This window comes from Chiloscyllium plagiosum, chromosome 8 (genome assembly GCF_004010195.1).
Source record: "Chiloscyllium plagiosum isolate BGI_BamShark_2017 chromosome 8, ASM401019v2, whole genome shotgun sequence".
Taxonomy (NCBI): domain Eukaryota; kingdom Metazoa; phylum Chordata; class Chondrichthyes; order Orectolobiformes; family Hemiscylliidae; genus Chiloscyllium; species Chiloscyllium plagiosum.
Genome location: NC_057717.1, coordinates 101295045 through 101314556, shown reverse-complemented (window position 1 = coordinate 101314556; position 19512 = coordinate 101295045). Strand labels below are relative to the sequence as shown.

General features: G+C 45.4%; 1 protein-coding gene across 2 annotated transcripts in view; it reads left to right on the top strand.

The window, feature by feature from the left end:
- Positions 1-19512, top strand: part of notch3 (notch receptor 3) — a 178218-nt gene that overhangs the window by 134315 nt on the left and 24391 nt on the right. The window contains exons 10-24 of one of the 2 annotated variants that reach the window (XM_043694937.1): positions 526-639; positions 3128-3361; positions 5113-5223; positions 5391-5583; positions 5729-5874; positions 6448-6561; positions 8386-8505; positions 8652-8804; positions 9672-9900; positions 12659-12860; positions 13291-13444; positions 14294-14475; positions 16116-16248; positions 17157-17408; positions 19084-19196. In XM_043694937.1, the coding sequence (XP_043550872.1) occupies positions 526-639; positions 3128-3361; positions 5113-5223; positions 5391-5583; positions 5729-5874; positions 6448-6561; positions 8386-8505; positions 8652-8804; positions 9672-9900; positions 12659-12860; positions 13291-13444; positions 14294-14475; positions 16116-16248; positions 17157-17408; positions 19084-19196 (2450 nt within the window). Of the gene's footprint in view, positions 1-525; positions 640-3127; positions 3362-5112; positions 5224-5390; positions 5584-5728; positions 5875-6447; positions 6562-8385; positions 8506-8651; positions 8805-9671; positions 9901-12658; positions 12861-13290; positions 13445-14290; positions 14476-16115; positions 16249-17156; positions 17409-19083; positions 19197-19512 lie in introns of both variants that reach the window. The other variant, XM_043694935.1, reaches the window with a different exon arrangement.

Below are 19512 nucleotides of genomic sequence, written 5' to 3'. Positions count from 1 at the left end.
GGCAATTTAGCATGGCCAATTCACCTGAACTGCACATCTTTGGACTATGGGAGAAAACCGGAGCACCCGGAGGAAACCCACACAGTCACGGGGAGAATGTCTGTGTGGAGTTTGCACAATCACCCGAGGCTGGAATCAAACCTGGGAGCCTGGTGCTGTGAGGCAGCAGTGCTAACCACTGAGCCACCGTGCCGTCCGTAAGTTTGCGCATTCTCCCTGTGTCTGCGTGGGTTTCCTCCCACAATCCAAAAAAATGCACAGGTTAGGTGAATTGGCCAAGCTAAATTGCCCATAGTGTAGGTTATTAGTCAGGGATAAATATGGGGTAGGGGAATGGGTCTGGGTGTGTTACTGTTCAGAGAGTCATTATGGGCCTGTTTCCACACTATAGGGGTTCTAAGTCTAATAGTTTATTACTGGGAAACCTGAGGACAAGGGCCTTACTGAGGTCCCCCAGTTTGAGACAGACATGCTTGGGACATCAGACAGCGCTCATGTTTTTTCTCCCTGTTCCTCTCTCTGCAGGCTTTACTGGATTAATGTGTCAGATTGACATTGATGAATGTGCAAGCACCCCTTGCCAGAACGGAGCCAAATGTGTCGATCGGCCCAATGGGTATGAGTGCAAATGTGCAGAAGGTAAGCCTATGGGTTTCTTGCATCCAGACATAGCCACTCTTCAAACAGTGTTAACCCAGTTACCACAGACACTGCGGAGATGAACACACTGCCTGCAATGGTACAGTTCATCCGTGTTTGTCCTATATCCCACAGTAGAGCCTATCAGTGCTCATGGGTTACCTAAAGAATTGACCACTTGGATTGTACCAGCTAATGCCTATGGAACTGTAACTGGCAAGAACCAGAGAGAAGAAGGGAGTTAGTTTCTATGAACGTAAATTCTTCTAGGAGAAAAAGTGCAAAAATAACATGCCCTTTAATCCTGCAGAAAGTGCCCAGAAATTATGTAGGTAAACTGCAATATCTGTCAGGTGATATTTACCTCAAAATGTGGCATGCTTACTTTAGTGATTCTTACCTCAACACCCTGGGTCCTACTACACAGCCAACACTGTGATTGACAGACCAGAGTGGAAGTTGTGGAGAAGGAAAGTTTGTCATCCTGGTTTCCTTGAATAAAATTTTTAAGGTTTGGACTGGCGCACACGTGAGCCGAAGCTGCTCTTTCACAAATCTCAAAATGTAGCAAACAGGCAGGAGAAATTTGGGGCCGGTGTTGAACTTGATGGTTACTGCCAGATAGTTAACGTCCACTGAATTGCCTCAATTCTAGCCATTGATGCAATGATTTACCTCATTCCAACTGCAGAGTTAGAGAGAGAAGCATTTTACGCAGTTTTCAGAAGATGTTAAATTTATATACAGATGAGTTGAAGAAAAGTAAAACATCTAGAGGGGACTGACACTAGCAGGGCCCTTCAATAGATAAAGCTGTATTGTTCAGGCCAGTCTGATTAGTATTCACAGGATCTGGATGCAGGCACCAGGGAAGCCTATTGGATATGATGTCTATTGTGCCGACAGCTCATAGAATATTCTGTTGAACAATAGCAGGTTTGTGCTATTTTTTTCCACACCCCCGTTTTTTATTCCCTGCCACAGGGCCTCAGATCAGTCCTGAGGTGGCGTACGCAGGGAATGTGAGAACCAATTTTTCTGCCTGTTTGTCAGCCACCAGACACAAAAATGGGAGCTAAATAACGCACATTTCCAATAAATTAGGTGTGCAGCAATTTTTTAAACTGATAGGTCTGGCATAGATGGTTCTTATCTGATTGATCTTATGAACCTTTCTTATTAATTTTTCCTCTTACTCTAAAATGCTGGTTCTCCCACTTTCATTATATTTTCCCACTGGCGCCTCCACTAAGCCAGTTTCCCCTGGTTAATTTCTGATGTTTGGTGTTGCTGTTTGGCTGCTAGTACAAATTGGGGCAGAAGCCATTGTGCAGATGAAGGTCCTTCCCTTGGTCCCATGCAGTATGACTCCTGTATCTCCCACTAATCCAGAGTCAGAACCTGAAATCAAACAAGCCCCCTTGCTCCCTCCAACCCAGCACCATCATTATTGCCAGTGATGAGGAAATAGGATGTACACATCCTCTAACCTTGGTGTGGAAGGTTTTGTCTCTGAAGACACCATCAAATGGGCCTCACCCGCCAGTGGTAAATGACAAGTGGCAGTGGCAGGAGATCTTGAAGTGACATAAATTTGCCACTTATGGGTCTCAAATGACCAAGGGCAACCCAGCCAACCAATATTTCCCATGCCACCTTCCCCCCCCCCCCCCCACCTCCCCCAAAAGAAACATGCCATAAAACTTCAGTGAGGTGCTGAGGTTTTAACCTGCACCCCACACCCCCACTGCCTAGATAATCCACCAGCCCCCAGTTGCAAGGTCACCCCTCTGCTCAACAGTATATTATTGAGAGAATAATATACTGTTGTTACTAGCAGAGCAGAAGATAAGCATCGAAACATAGAAAACAGCAGCAAGATTGGCCCATCCACCCCTTCAAGCTTTCTCCCCCATTCAATATGATCATGGCCGAACATCCTAAAGTTTTTCATTTATATAATACCTTCCACAACCTACTGACCATCTAAAAGTCTTTGCAGATAATTAAGTATTAGAATTAGAATTCCTACAGTGTGGAAACAGGTCCTTTGGCACAACAAATCCACACTGACCCTCCGAAGGGTATCCCAGCCAAGCCCATTACCTTACATTTCCCCAGACTAATGCACCTAACCAATACATCCCTGAACACTATGGGACAATTTAGCACGGCCAATTCACCCTAACCTACACATCTTTGGGCTATGGGAGGAAACGGGAGCACCCGGAGGAAACCCACGCAGACACGGGAGAATGTGCAAACTCCACACAGACAGCCGCCCGAGGCTGGAATCGAACCCAGGTACCTGGCGCTGTGAGGCAGCAATGCTCCCCCAAAAATAGAGGGTTGTAGAGTAATATTCCCATTCATGAGCTCTCAATTTTGTGGTTTGTGTGACACAGTTTGAGTGTTGTGGGCATTGCTGTTTGACAGTCTGCTTACTTGGCTCTTGTACCTTTTTGGTTGTTTTGTTTCTCCACTGCAGGCTTTGAGGGGAAGCTGTGTGAGAGGAATATTGACGACTGCAGCCCCGACCCCTGCCATCACGGAAGCTGTACCGATGGCATTGCTGGCTTCATGTGCCACTGTGAGCTGGGCTACACCGGTTACCGCTGCGAGAATCAAATCAACGAATGTCATAGCAACCCGTGCCAGAACTCTGGCAAATGCATTGATCTGGTGAACAAATACCTTTGTCACTGCCAACAGGGAACTTCAGGTAAAAATCAAAGATCAATTCTCAGGCCCGCAATTTTGCAATCATTTCCTCTCTCCAATTTTCGATTTTTCCTAATGTCTGACTGTTCCGCTGTTCCAAAGAGTGACTGCTCCTAACCTGGAACACCCAAATAAAACTCCTTTGGCAGCATTCAGGATCATTCCAGATGGGAGTGAAGCATCAGGGACTGAGGTTTGAGCCCCATCTCCATTTCTAGTGAGCAGCACAGTCCACACCTCCAGTCTTGTTCACTGCCCTTTGAAAAGCACCAAAGAAACCCAGACAGTTAATTATTGTTTGATGAAAGAACCTTCGAGTTTTACAGAGAAATGTGAGGTGACATGTTTTGGCAGAGTGAATAGAATGAAGTTGTAGTGGGCAGAATCTTCCAGCCGCAGAGGCAGTGGGTGTGGGGGCAGGAAGGCACCTCCAATGGGTGGGATGGTGATATCCCAAAACCCGCCTCCTTCACTCTCCACCCAAATTATGTTTTGGCTGGGAAATGTCAAGCTTCTCACTTCACCTTCAATTGAGGTCCTTGCAGGGTCAATCAATGAGCATTTAAGGGCCTGTTCCCCCTCCTGAGCTGCTGTTATTCCAGCTCCAGATGGGGTCTGCCCACATGACTGTAAAGCAGTGAGGGCAGGCTGCCTACTAGCTGTGGGTTGCCTCACCTGTACCAATCTGTGTGCGACCAAGGGAGTGGATTTAAGGCAGAAAGGTGGCCACTCCGATCCTTCATATTGCCCCAGCTTCTGATTCCTCTGTACCCCTTTTCTCATGACTCCCCGTCCCAGAAACCACCACGCCAACCACCACCACAAGATAAGCATCCTCCTGAGATCTTGGTCCTTGGGATCTTTGGTAGCTCCCAACCACCACCATGGCAACCACAGTGATACTGTCAAATGCGACAGCTTAGCCTCTGATTGGCTGATACCTGTTGCTAGGCAGGATTTCCACACCCAGGAACTTGATTTCAAAGAGAGGCTCAGGCTGCCCTTCAAACTGCCTGTTTGGAGGATGTCAGAGTGGGTCCTTGCTGTAAAGCATTCAGTTGAGTGTCTTGCTGGCTTCTCAACTAACATGCAAGACACTTGACAAAAATGAAAGATTCCAGCCAATGGTACAATTCTGAACATTGTGCAGGAACAAGGGGACCTGGGAATTTATGCACGCAGATATTTAAAGGTGCCAAGACATATTGTGAGCATAATTAGCAAAGCATGCGGGATCTTGGGCTTTGTAAATAGAGGCATTGGATACAAATGTAAGGGAGGTTATGTTATGCCTCTCGAAAGCTCTGGTTAGGCCACAGCAAGGTCATTGCATTCATCTGGTTACCATCTTTTAGGAAGGGTGTAAAGGCTGAAGAGTTGCCTTACTATGGATTGGAGATTTGAGTGGAAACATAGTTTTCAGTAAGTGGTAGGTTTGAAAAGTTTTCAGGCTCTGTCCACCTGGACTGTGACGAAAACCCAACAGCACAATTCAGAATATCTCTTTCAACCTTGATTTTGTTTAAGGTGAACATTTTTGAATGAGTGGTTGTGGAATATTGTGGCTGCATGACCTTTGCTGTCATGTGATGCTGGTGGCTTTGTTGATCATATTGTGAGGCACTAAACCGTCGTGGCTGACCCGTAATTTGTGGTGGACTGCATTAAAGTCAGGAGTAATAAGTAAGCCTGATCATAGAATTGTCGCTTTTGATTCTGATTCAATTTGTGTTTCACCCACTTTACATGCAGGTGTCAACTGTGAGATAAACCATGACGACTGTGCCAGCCAACCGTGTGATTATGGGATCTGTCAGGATGGTATTAACCGCTATGACTGTATCTGCAAACCAGGTTTCACAGGTGAGTGCACCCTCTTTCAGCTCTTTGTTAACTGAAAAACCTGACAACGTGTCTTTGAGATCTCACTCCCCTGACCCACCCAGACATTCAGTCGGGGTGCTGGTTCCAGAGGTGTTCCGCATTGTCCTGCTGATGCAGGTCTCACCCTCTTATTTTGCTTCTTTCAGGCCCACAGTGCAACATCGAGATAAATGAGTGTGCATCGAACCCTTGTCGAAATGGTGGCACCTGCTTTGACAGTGAAGATAGCTTCTCTTGCCTGTGTCCAGATGGCTACCATGACCCTCTGTGTTACTCTGAGGTGGATGAATGCAGCAGCAGCCCCTGCGTCCACGGGACTTGTCACGATGATGTCAATGGGTAAGGCAACCGAAGAAAAACACAGGACGGAGAAGTTCCTATGTTTTATTTCCTTACTTTCACTTCAGGAGCCATGGTTGTGGTTTGTGTTATGGCGCTAAATTCTGGCTACTTGAATGTTCACATTCTAATCATTTCCACATAGGTACAAGTGTAACTGTGAGGCAGGGTGGACAGGAATGAACTGTGATATCGACAAGGTTGAATGTGACTCCAACCCCTGCCAGAATGGAGGGAGCTGTTCTGATCTGGTGAATGGCTACATTTGTAAATGTAAAGAAGGCTTTCGAGGTACGTTAAAAATTATAAAATTTTACCTAGCTCGCCTCCAGAACGGTTAAAGCCCTGGTGCATTAATCCAATGAGGCCACAATAAAATGATGGTTTAATAGACAGCTTGGGCCCCCATCTTTTGAAATATAAGCGAGTTAAATCCTACAGCGTGGGAGCAGACCATTCGGCCCATAGGCAGTGTTGGTTCTTTAAAAGATCTATCCAATTAATCCTACTTGTGCAGTCTTACCCCTTGGTCCTGCAGATTTGTTCGTCTCAAGTATAAAACCTATTCCTTCTTACAAAGTTGCAATTGAATCTGCTGCCACTACCCTTTCAGACAGGGCCTCAGCAGTTCCACGTTATTAAAACCCATTGTATGAAGATGTGTGTGTCTTCCCCCCATTCCTCCGGGGATAAACAATACAGTGTCGTGTGTTCCTTCAGCACATCATGCATGCTTTTCATTGCCCCATCTTTTTTAAGTCACATGCCCCCAAACCTGGACATGACCCATCTATTGCTGAGCTACTTACATCTTTTCACAAGCCACGTGCTCACTGAAGAATGTTATTTTAATTCTTTACACAGGCCAGCACTGCCAAGTCAACATTAATGACTGTGCGTCAAATCCTTGCTTAAACAAAGCAATCTGTGTGGATGCGATTGCTAGTTACACTTGCCAGTGCGAGCTGCCCTATACAGGTAAGCGTGGAAGAGCTGATTGTCTTCATAGTTACTGCATCAATGAAGTGGGTCTTTGCTTTCTTATAGTAGCGCTTTTAACTGTCTTCATTAGCAAGCAGCTCAGAGACACACAGGGTCACATTGCGAGGTTCTGTGGCTCAATGCAGCCGTTCGTCTGGGATAGGGCAAGAACGCTGACAGAGGGTTAGGGATAAGCATTCCTGTGCACTAATGTGTTGCCTTCATGTTGTACTACTGGAACGTATCCTATTAATGATTAATGTGTGCCACTCCTCAGTTGAGTTTGTTGGATTGTTTTGTAAGTAGCATGCACAGTTTGAATGTGTAGAAAAAAGTGGCTTTTAGATCAAAGCAGTGTTCCATCTGTAAATATAACAGGACTTGCCAACTTTTGCTGCGTTTGATTTGTCTTACTTCAGAGTGAGTGGGTGAATCACCCTCTGTAATTGAGGAACAAAATGGCTAGGAGAAAGTGAGGACTGCAGATGCTGGAGATCAGAGCTGAAAATGTGTTGCTGGAAAAGCGCAGCAGGTCAGGCAGCATCCAAGGAGCAGGAGAATCGATGTTTTGGGCATGAGCGCTTCTTCAGGAATGAAAATGGCTTGTTACTTTTCCATGAAGGTCAAGTACTGGAGGTTGAGGAGATATGTGTTCAGGCTGATTAATTTTGAAAAATCCATAGGAATCTATTTGTAGATTGAAGTGTTATGCACGGTGGTTGAGGATTTGACTATGACATCTACTGTTGGGAATAAATGTGAAAACGTTTCCAGAGACTCGGATGACACCATTTCCAGGTCAGAAAGAGGAGAGGTTTGAATGTGTCACACTTGTGGTTTGGCTTCTAATTTTGGAGCTTGTTTGGTTGACTCTTTGGGTAACATGTGACCTGGTTTATATTAGTAAAGGTTCCTCTACCAAAGAGTGACTGTAGTCTGACTCTGGTCAGTTGTGGAGGTTTGATCACTAAGAGCACTTAAAGAGGGAGGTAGACAGAGGTGTGAAATTTCAAAAAGTTGAGGATCTTGAGGAGCTTAAAAACGTGTTGCCAGAAACACGCAGCAGGTCAGGCAGCATCAAAGGAGCAGGAGAATCGACGTTTCGGGCATAAGCCCTTCTTCAGGAATGAGGAAGGTGTGCCAAGCAGGCTAAGATAAAAGGTAGGGAGGAGGGACTTGGGAGAGGGGCGTTGGGAATGCGATAGGTGGAAAGAGGTCAAGAAGGCGGTGCTGAGTCTGAGGGTTGGGACTGAGAAAATGCCTTGAGGAGCTGGCAAGAAAGAATCTGAGGCCTGAGACAGATCAATGATTGAATAATAGGACAGGTTTGAGGGGCCAAATGGCTTACTCTTGCTCCTGCTTTGTGTGTGCTTGTGTTGAACCTGCTTTTACTGCTCCAAAGGAAACAGCGATCTGATATGTCAAATAAAACCCCGTGTCTGCGTGGGTTTCCTCCGGGTGCTCCGGTTTCCTCCCACAATCCAAAGATGTGCAGGTCAGGTGAATTGGCTGTGCTAAATTGCCCATAATGTTAGGTGCATTAGTTAACGGTCAGTATAGGGTAGGGGACTGGGTCTGGGTGGGTTACTCTTCGGTGGGTCGGTGTGGACTTGTTGGGCTGAAGGGCCTGTTTCCACACTGTAGGGAACTCTGGTTCAACATATTTCCCCTCGCCATTTGCCTTAAAATTAGTGGATGATGAACCGATCTCTGAACACTCCTTGATTCCCATCCTGGGTAGAACTCAGACAGTCTTCCTGCTAACACCACTGTTTGTCTCAGTAATGCACAGATGAAATTTGCCACTCTCTCTGCCCACAGGACCTAACTGTGAGAATGTGCTGATTCCATGTTCGCCCAACCCCTGTGAGAATGGCGGCATTTGTGAACACACTCCGGACTATGAGAATTTTGTGTGCACTTGTACAGAGGGATGGCAAGGTAACCTGCCAGTGACACCCAGCGCGGTATCAAAGAGGATGATAATTTACCGTGGTGTTAATATGAACCCTGACAGATGAACGCCAGGGAATATTGGCGTGCCTTCGCATTTTCCGTCTCTCTCACTCTTTCCTCTACTCCCTCAGGACGGGTCTGTCAAGTAGATGTTGATGAGTGTGCAACCAATCCCTGCAGAAACCGAGGCTCTTGTACCAACACACTAGGAAACTACATCTGTGCCTGTCGGCCAGGCTTTGCAGGGCGTGACTGTGAAACGGACATCAATGACTGTACTCCCAGTAAGTAGATGTTAGAGCTGGAGCAAAATGCCTTTGATGCTTGTATCTGGTCACAACAATATAAACCGACTATCAGTGATGAATCTCAGGGTTTGAACACAAATCCCACCTCAGCAGCTGCCCAATTTAAATTTCGTTAATTAGGTCATTCTCAAGCGAAAAGCAGGCATCGATAACAGTGACCACAACGTGACTGGATTGCCATAAAAACCCATGTGGTTCACCAATCACCTTTCGGGGAAGGAAATTGATCATCTTCAGGTAGTGTGGCCTACATGTGACTCCAGATCCACAGCAACGTGGTCAATTGCTAAGTATCCTCCAAAGTGACTCAGTAAGCCACTCAGTTGTACTCCGAACAGTAACTGACTCCCATCTTTTTAAGTGTGTTCAATGTATATTGGCCTGGTCAATATTGCTCCCATGATATGAGTGACCTTTTTAAAAAGAATTCTAGGCACTTCACAGCCTGTAACCAAACCAGATATAACAAGAGAAATCTCAATTGATTACCCTCCTGTTCTAATCTTGCCATAGCCTTGTCTCTATTTATCTGTTTTAACCTCCGTGACCCCTCAGGATCTGTGCATTTCCTCTAACTGTGACCCTTTGTGCATTCAGAAATTGGTTAACATCGCCAATGGCAGGCCTGCCTGTCCAGACCTCAGGCTATGGCTGAATGACCCTGCGTTTCTCTCTTCTCATTTAAATCCCCATGTCTTTTGACCAACTTCACCAAACGCCTCCTTGCTTCGCACAGATTCTAATCCCCTTGGGTATAAAATGCAGGTTTGGTACCGAACGGGCTGCTGGACTGGTGTAAAGCGCTGATATTAATTGCTGTTTTCTTCCCCCTCCTCCTCCCAGATCCCTGTCTGAATGGCGGTGCTTGTCTGGATCAAATTAACTCCTTCATCTGTAACTGCCTGCCTGGCTTTGCTGGCACTCGGTGTGCCGATGAGATCGATGAGTGTCAGAGTAACCCCTGCCACAATGGGGGCACTTGCACCGATTATGTCAACAGTTACACCTGTACCTGTAAACCTGGGTTTAATGGCCTGCACTGTGAGAACAATATTCCTGACTGCACTGAGAGGTGAGCCGGATATGCCGGTCTTGTTACTACACCCAGCCGACACAAAGTGGGTATCACCTCACAGTCACTTCTAATATGCCACATGCTGGTATCACATTGGCATCTCACCCACAGAAGGCTGGTGTTGTGAACTGGAAATGACCAAATTGCGTTTGGGAGATTTGGGTCGAATGGATTTGTAGCTGTAAAAGGAGAACCTGTATTTATAAAGCGCCTTTTACAATCATGACCCATTCCATTAGAGCCAATGGAGTAATTTTGAAGTTTGTAATGTTGGAATTACAGCAGCCCATATGTGCACAGCAAACTCCCACAGCTAGCAATATTACAATGACTAGATAGTGTTGGTTGAGGGATAAATATTGGCTAGGAGGCAGGGGAAATCATCCCCCCCACCCCACTTTTCTTCAAAATAGTTGCCTAATGTCCAGCCGAGAGGCCTTGGCTTAACATCTCATCCAAACTGAGGCCTTCAACAATACAGCACTCCCTCAGTATGGCACTAGACTGTCAGCCGAGAGTTTGTGTCTGAGCCTGTGGATAGAACTTCTGACTGAGTAGCAACGGTGCAACCCACTAAGCCAGGATGTACCTAACCTTCGGTGGCTTACATAGAATGTATTCCATTGTCTAGCATTGCTGTCTCTTTGAACAGCATAAAGCAAAGTCATCCATTAAAGACCTCATGGTCAAGACCAGCAATCATTGTATGAAGGCCCCTTTATTGCTCATTAATTAAAGGCATGGCTTCATAGCATCAAGAAACTAATGTTATGCTCCTAAAAGCAACGTTTAGAACCTTCAAAGGAAAATGCCAATGGTGCAGTCAATCACATGGTTGAAGAAGTGAGTCTTGTTCAATATGAACCATTGGTTATCCCAGGTAAAGATTAAAATTAGAGACCGACACCTGGTGAATTTCTGCTTCATCTCCTCGGCTTCATTGAGTGGCCAAGCTGCTTCACCAAGAGCTGGGAATGTTTGACCCATTGAGCACTCTAATCGAACACTGGCACAATGCCAGCACCTGCTGCCGAGAGGTGTGTGTGTATCTCTTACTGTGGCTGTTAAATGAATAATCAGCACTGCTTTGGCCCACTCTGTCAGTGAATGATTAATAAAAGCTCACTTGCAACATCAGGTCATCTGAATAGATTCCCTTTTCTTAAAGGAAACTCTGCAAGGCTTAATTTTTACTATTCTATCAGTTAACTGGGCTTATGGTATTGATGTTCCCTTTCCCCCTCCCCTCACTTTTTTGATCCTTTGAAAGCCCAGTCTCATATTTGGGTGTATTTGCATGAGCGCCAGCAGCTCTTTAGTTAGCTTCACCCATGTACCAAATGCCCAGGCAACGAATGTAAATAACACTCTTCCCTCTGAGCCAAGAGGATGTGGGCTTAAGAACATAAGAACAAAGACCAGGAATCTGCAATTCATCCCCTTGAGCCTGTTCTGCCATGCGATACAATCCCCATAACCTTTCAACCCATTACTAATTAAAAAGCTGTCCATCTCCTCCTCATATTTTTTAATGTCCTGGCATCTGCAGCACTCTGGGATCGTGAATTTGACAGATTCATGACGCTTCTCATCTCCTCATCTCTGTTTTAAACCTGCTAGCCCTCAGCTTAAAACAATGACCTCTCGTTCTCAACTGCCCCACATGGAGGAAACATCCTCTCTAAATCTACTTTGTAAATTCTCTTTGCCGTTTTACATACCTCATTTAGATCTCCTTTCATTCTTCTGAACTCTCGAGAGTATTGACATGAACCTCTCAATCTTTCTTCATAAAACAAACCCCTCAACAAGTGAAGCTAAAGGCCCACTTCAAGGACTTAATTCAGGCTGACTCTTCTGTGACAGTGCTGCAGTAGCAGCGGGTATCATTTTTGGTTGAGATGTTAAACTGTGGGCCCTGTCTGACCTGGTGCGTAAAACAGCCCACAGCACTAATGGAAGAATAGCATAGAGTTCTCAGGCCAATATTTATCCCTCAACCAACATTAGATTACTTTGTCATTAATTTTGTTGTTGAGCCTGTTTTGTGTAAAATGTCCACTCCTTTTATGATATCACAACAGTGGCTGCATATCAAAAGTCCTTCACTGGCTGTAAAGAAATGGAAGTCTTCCCTCCATATTTCAGCTGTGAGAATATCACACCCCAAGTTACTTTGCTTGCTTCCCTAATGCTCTTCCCAGCAGAAGAGAGCAATAAGAAATAATTGTGTAACTGTGGCTCAGATTCACTAAGTGCATTTTTCTCAGTCTTACGGTACTGCTGACCATCAACGATGCTACACCTCGGTTTCGGCTTGTAACATTTTCATAACTGGTATAGCAGGAACAGAATTTTTCCCCACTGTGCCTCTGTATCAAGACTTCAAAATTGTGGCGACCCTTGGGTAAGAACTGAGAGTGCTGGACTCATGGTCTGTGAGAGCCGGAGCATTGTGGTTGTAACTGGGTCAAAGCTGCATGGAGCCCATTGCTGTTTCAGAGCTGCAGATCTCAAACCTTCAACCAACAAACCCACTTGGCCACCTGAGGCCCCACCCCCACTTTGGGAGGCCTTTGTTATTAGCTGTTCTGGAATTATTGGCGATTAGGTGAGGACTGCCCACAATCAGTTTTCTGTGCCTGTATACTGGGGGCTGTGACTGAGACATTCGGGCAGAACCTCCACACAAGAAAGAGAGTGTGAACTGAGGCGGTACGGCTTCAAAACCAAAGTGTTTTCCTTTCTCTTCCAGTTCCTGTTTCAATGGAGGCACCTGTATAGATGGCATTAACCAGTACAACTGTCATTGCCGTTCTGGTTTCACTGGTTCCAATTGCCAGTATGATATTGATGAGTGTAACTCCCAGCCATGTCTGAATGGTGGGGTGTGTATCGATGGGTTAGAGTCCTACAGATGTACTTGCCCCCATGGGTACACAGGTGACCGATGTCAGGTGAGGATTCTTAAATTGCTATATCTTTCCTCCTCCTTCCTTTCTCGGGCAAGGTTCCAAGTCTCTGGGCACCCTCTCCCATTAACCACGGTGCAAACTGTACACATTTAACCACAATCTGCCTGCACGTTTTGTCTGTGTGTGTCTCCTAACACCTTTACAAAGTGCTGGAGAAACTCAGCAGGCCTGGCAGCATCTGTGGAGAGAAAATCAGTTCACATTTTGAACCTGGTGAGCCCTTGTCAGAACCAGCTATACCGTCTGGAAGGAGATGTTGGCGGGCGGATTCTCTTGGGCTGATGTTTCCTGTCCATCTCTTTGGTCACAAGGTGCAGAGCCCCGAGAGTTTTGCATGCCCTGCCACGGAGAGCTGGGAAATCCAAGCAGCAGAAACGGTTTTGCTAATGGTCTGTTACGTTCCCTGTTTTAGATCAGCACAGACTGGTGCAGCAAGTCCCCGTGCAAGAATGGTGGGCGGTGTCGTCCAAAAAGAACATCCTTTACCTGTGAGTGTGCGAGCGGGTGGGCAGGACGTTACTGTGACATCCCCAATGTGTCATGTGAAGTGGCTGCAGCACAGAGAGGTAGGAGCTGCAGAATGTGAGTTGCTGCTCTGATGTGACGTGCAGCGCGCGGACCTTGCACGATGCCTGGATTACCTTAAGGAGTGAAGCGTGCTCAGTGACATAGGAAATAGGAGCAGGAATCAGCCATTAAGCCCTTCAAGCCTCCTCCATTAGTATTTATGGCTGATGGAGCCAGGCAAATGACTGGTGTGGAAATTGAAAATATTTCCTCAACCTATTAGCATGGGAGGAAACGCAATCCAATTACTGCTCCTCTATTTCTGACCTGCGTGTGTGTAATTCCCCTGGGGGTGGCATGGTGGCTCAGTGGTTAGCACTGCTGCCACACAGCGCCAGGGACCTGGGTTCGATTCCAGCCTCGGGTGACTGTCTGTGCAGAGTTTGCACATTCACCCCGTGTCTGTGTGGGTTTCCTCCGGGTGCTCTGGTTTCCTCCCCCAATCCAAAGGACATGCAGGTCAAGTGAATCGCCCATAGTGTTAGGTGCATTGATCAGGGATAAATGTGGGGAGATGGGTCTAGGTGGGTTACTCCTCGGAGGGTCGGTGTAAACTTGTTGGGCCGAAGGGCCTGTTTCCACACTGTAGGGATTCTAAAATATAATTGAAATGCTGACATGGAAGTGAGAAAGTACTCCAGTTCCGGTACTGAGCATTCCAAATCATCAGACAAAAAACAGTCCCACTGTCTCCACTAAATCACCGTGCTCGGTCCCCCAGTCCTCGACGGACAGCTAATCCTGCAGATTTGGTGTGATTTTAAAAAAGAGCAGATGCGTAAACAGATACAGGCTGTTGATATGTCAAAGTGTGTTTTCATGTCTCTTTTGTTCTTTTGCACAAGGAGTGCCTCTAACTCAGCTTTGCCATCACGGGGGTTCGTGTTTCAGTGTTGGAAATGCACATCATTGCATCTGCCCCAAGAGCTACACAGGCAGCTACTGTGAGAATGAGATTGACCACTGCGCCTCCAACCCGTGTCACAGTAGCGCCACCTGCAGGAGCTTCATTGGAGACTATGTGTGTGAGGTGAGAAAAAAGCTTAAGCCCAGTGCAGTACTAACTCTCGTTGGAATGGTAACAGCGCAGAAGGAGGCCACTCAACCTATTGTGTTTGTACTAGCTCTCTTGCAGCTACTCAGCAAACTCTGCTCCCCAGCCTTTTCCCTGAAGCTGTCAGATTTCTTCTTAAATAATAATCCAAAAACCCTTTTGAAAGCTGCAAGATCCATGTCCACATCTCAGGTGTTGTATTCCAGATCCAAGCCACTTGCGACAATTGAAAAGAAAACCTCATATTTCCTACTGATCTTTGTGAATTGCTGGTTGCAAAAGTTCTTTTCATACATGAAGCACGAATATATTGTTTGTATACCTCACCCCAATGAAGATTGATTAAAATCACTGATCTCTTGGTACTCACTTTGTGGGCAGACTCATGTCGGTGCATTTATGTGTGGGTGAAGAATATCATCTCACTGAGGTCATGGGCCCTTGACACATAATTAGCATCAGGTGGAAAGTTCATTCTGTTATGATCCCAGGCCAGATCAGCAACTTTACGTTACGATCCAGAAAGAGATCACCAAATTATGAAGGGAGCACTAACCTTTAATTTTAAAGTAGACAGCAGGTGAGATCTAGTGGTTCAAAGTTTGTGGGAAGATTTGTAGCTCAGGTGCTCGTTGTTGTGGTTGTGTTCGCCGAGCTGGGAATTTGTATTGCAGACGTTTCGTCCCCTGTCTAGGTGACATCCTCAGTGCTTGGGAGCCTCCTGTGAAGCGCTTCTGTGATGTTTCCTCCGGCATTTGTAGTGGTTTGTCTCTGCCGCTTCCTAGAGAACAGAGAACAGCCAGGAAATTCCTAGAGGCATGGCACTCATCCACAGATTCCACCAATAAGCACATCGACCTGGACCCAATATACCGACCACTGCAACGGACAGCTGGAACTGACAACCGGAAGCGGCAGAGACAAACCACTATAAATTCCGGAGGAAACATCACAGAAGCGCTTCACAGGAGGCTCCCAAGCACTGAGGATGTCACCTAGACAGGGGACGAAACGTCTGCAACACAAATTCCCAGCTCGGCGAACAGAACCACAACAGATCTTACTGAGAGAATAAAGCCAAAAGATTCCACAGTTTTGAGTCAACAAACGTGCCTCACTATGCACATCAGAGCACTAATACCATCAGCAAAAAAATGTACAATTTATTTACAACCTGTAGAATTAACATATATAAACATGGTAATCCACTCTGAACATCTCACAGAGCACCACAAGTAGCAAAACAGATAGCACAGATTTCTCTGTAACTTACTCTTGACTCCAACTCTAAACTGCTTCCTAATTCCAAGAACTTCTTCCTGAGTTCATTCTAACAGCACCAAGCTATCCCAGTCCCCAAGATGTACTTTACCTACGCTGTGGAAGTTGATAGACTAACCACTGTCCCTGTCAGTTATCTGTGGGGAATCATTAGGCCATTCACACGTTGTCATTGGAAAGTGGCAGTTCCACCCTGGCACTGTGTTTGGACTGCTAATGTTCTACTGATTTCAGCTGGCAAACTAGCAGGAACACCTGAAAGGAAACATCAAACTATAAAGTTTGTATTTTTCATGTCAAGCGATGAATTGAACTTTGACCTCTTTATTCATCAGTGCATGCCGGGCTACAAGGGGAAAACCTGCAAGCTGGAGGTGAATGAGTGTGAGTCAAACCCGTGCCAGAATGGAGGAACATGCCTTGACCTGATTGGCCGCTATATCTGCTCCTGTCCACCAGGAACCTTGGGTGAGTGAGCTTGGGTTCCCATTCCAAAACCGTTCTGTCAACAAAGAGCAAGAGCAGGCTTCAAAGAATTTGCGTTGGTTGTCCCAATGTTAGTGTGCTTGTCGAGGATTGTAATTGGATGTCATTCATTTGGCCTCAGAATCTATACTCACCTTGCTTCTGTTTAGCACCATCCAGCTTTCAGAATCTTTGAACCGACTTTTGCTGAGCAGTAACAAAACCAAATCGAGTCGCTGCTCAATGTATCGAAGCTGATCACATCATGGCTTGAATTTCATGCCCTCTTCCATGTTCCGCATTTTCACCCACCTATCTGCCCGTCTCTGGGAGTGAACTGGCAGGTCAGGATGGAGTATACAGTTTACAATTGCAATCTCATTTTATTAGTGCCCAAGTGGACATTCATTCTCAATTGGGAAATTTAGGTGCTATCAAGGAAAGTCAGTGTCCATGACTTTGGATAAGTAAATGCAAACCATAGGCAGTTCTTGTCATGCATTTCCTTGGGTTATGTGTAAAGGTTATACAATAGGGTAGTCATAAGCTAGTGTGCATTTCAGCCTTAATCCCAGTCAACTCACCTCTCCCTCACCTCTCCCTTTTCCTTCTCATCATTGATTCTTCTGCGAGCAACACATGCTGGAGATCCCAGCAGGTCAGGCAGCATCCATGGAGAGAGTGCAAGCTAATGTTTTGAGTCTACAAGAGCCTTCATCCGAGCTCTGACGAAGAATCATCTAGACTTGAAATGTTAAGCTTGCTCTTTCGCCACAGATGCTGCCTGACCTGCTGTGATTTCCAGCATGTGTTGTTTCCAGTACAGATTCCAGCATCGGCAGTAATTTGTTCCTATTGATTCTTCCGTGGTGCTTTGGCTTTTGTTGATTACTTGGAATTGACTTTTGCAGGTGTACTTTGTGAAATTAATGAAGATGACTGCGGTCCCTCTCCCGGTACAAAAGTGCCCAAGTGTATGAATAATGGGACATGTGTGGATAGAATTGGAGGCTATACCTGTAACTGCCCTCCAGGATTCACTGGTCACCGGTGTGAGGGCGACATTAACGAGTGCCTATCAAACCCTTGTAATCCACAGACCACCATCGACTGTGTCCAGCTGCCTAATGATTACCAGTGTGTGTGCAAACCTGGCTTCGCAGGTTAGTGAAATAACTGGACCCTAAAACAGTACTGCCTTAAGATGATCATCTCTGCCATTAGCTAATCAAACACGCTTGCTACTGTTCTCTCTCTCCTGTTTACTTACTTATTTTTCCTTAACATTGCAATCCAAATTTGATTTTTAAGCTAACGTTTTTTTTTCTAATAGTTACTGATGTCCTTTCGGTTGCACTTTGAAGATTAAAAGTATTGAATTACTTGTAATTCAGCAATGCTTGTGAATTCAGCCAGGTGTCCTGGCTCTAGTTCTGCTCGGCTTCAAAAGAATATTTCTTTTTGTGTTTGTGGGATGCAGGCATTGCCAGCAAGGGCAGCACTGGTTGCTCACCTCTAGTTGCCCTTGAACCGAGTGACTCGCTAGGGCTATTTCAGAAGGCAGTTCAGAGGCAACCACATTGCCATGAGTCTGGAGTCACATGTAGACCAAACCAATAAGGATCACGAATGTCCTTCTCGAAAGGACATGATAAAGTCAATTGGAAATGTAAAGAATGGGAAGGGTATGTTGTTCAGCAAATAGCCACTCTCTTAAAAAGCAGTGCACTGGAGAATTGGGCCATTCAGTTCAACCCATGTCACTGTCTATGCTGCAAATGAACCCTGTCCCACTCTAATTACCTCACCCCACTCCATAAATATATTTTCTTTTTATTTCTCCTTCAGTTGTGAGCTTCCCCATAAATGCATCAATGCTAGACTTAGATTTATTGTCACGTGTGTACAAAAAAAGTGAAAAGTGCTTTATCATCTGCAAAACGCAAAATGTCACCATGCTCTGGTGCCATCTTGAAACACTGAGTATAATGCAAGATTTTGCTGCAATAGAGTTCATTCACCTCAACTATTCCCCTAAACACCACAGTCTAATCACTCAGTGCTAAAGTTTCTTCTGAATTTCCAATTGGATTTGTGAGTAGCTATTTTGAACATTCCACAAATAAAGATACCTCTCGATCTAACTATGTAACCCTGCATAATTTCTAAATGCTAGAATCTATTCAGTCTTTCCAGGTAGTTATGACATCTTAGTTCTGGTAATATTTTGTAACTCTTCTCTGCACTTGCTCCAGAGTCTCTCTGTCGTTGTTTTGTAATGCACAGATGTGAATTTTACATCAAGCATGCTCTAATGAAGTAAAACATAGAAATGTGGATGCTCCAAATCTGGAAAAAAAAGCAGAAGTTGCTGGAGAAACTCAGCAAGTCTGGCAGCAACTACGGAGAGAGAGAGAAACAGCGTTAATGTTTCGAGTTCAATTACCCTTCTTCTGAAGTTCTGAAGAAAGGTCACTGGACTCAAAACATTAACTCTCTTTTTCTCTCCATTTGGTCTGATGGAGTTGAACTTTAAGTTGAACTTACAGTCATTAAGGTCAAATGCTCTGCTTTATAGTTATTTCTGCTTGGAGAATGGTTTCTTTATCTCTCTCATAGTTTTCTTACATTTCTCTTATTTTGTGCTATAATGGAAAACTCTTGCAAATCCTTGTTTGCCTGACCCCATATGAGTTGACGTACCCTAAAATGTGAATGCTTCTGTGCAAAACACTTTCAACCAGTAATCACGATGCACGATCCTTCAACTTCAGCAAGAACCCTTTACTTTATGACAGCTCCAGTTCAACCTGTGGTTTTGTCCCTCTTCTCCCCTAGGTCGCCAGTGCCAAAGTTTCATCAACATGTGCGAATCTCAGCCCTGTGAGAATGGAGGTCACTGTAAAATTGCAGTCAATACACCACTTGGCTATACCTGCAAGTGTCAACCAGTGAGTGCCAGGAAAACAAACACACCAAGATTGTTTGCTTGCTTTTTTTTTGTCTCAACATTTTTTCCAATCCTCTTTATCCTAAGTTGCTCAATTTGGAAGCGTTCTCTGCTGAGTTGCGGAGTTCAGCTTAAAATTGGCCTCAGTGTCCCTGAGAATGGGGTAGAGAGGGAATTAATGAAGTTTCTGCTCCAGGTTAGTACCTACGGCTCTGGTTGCTGGTTCAGGACAGGGCAAGGCTCAGTTGAAAATGTCTCTCGTACCCAGTGGTTGGCAGAACTAATTGACTGCATTCACAGAGTGTCTGGCCACTTGA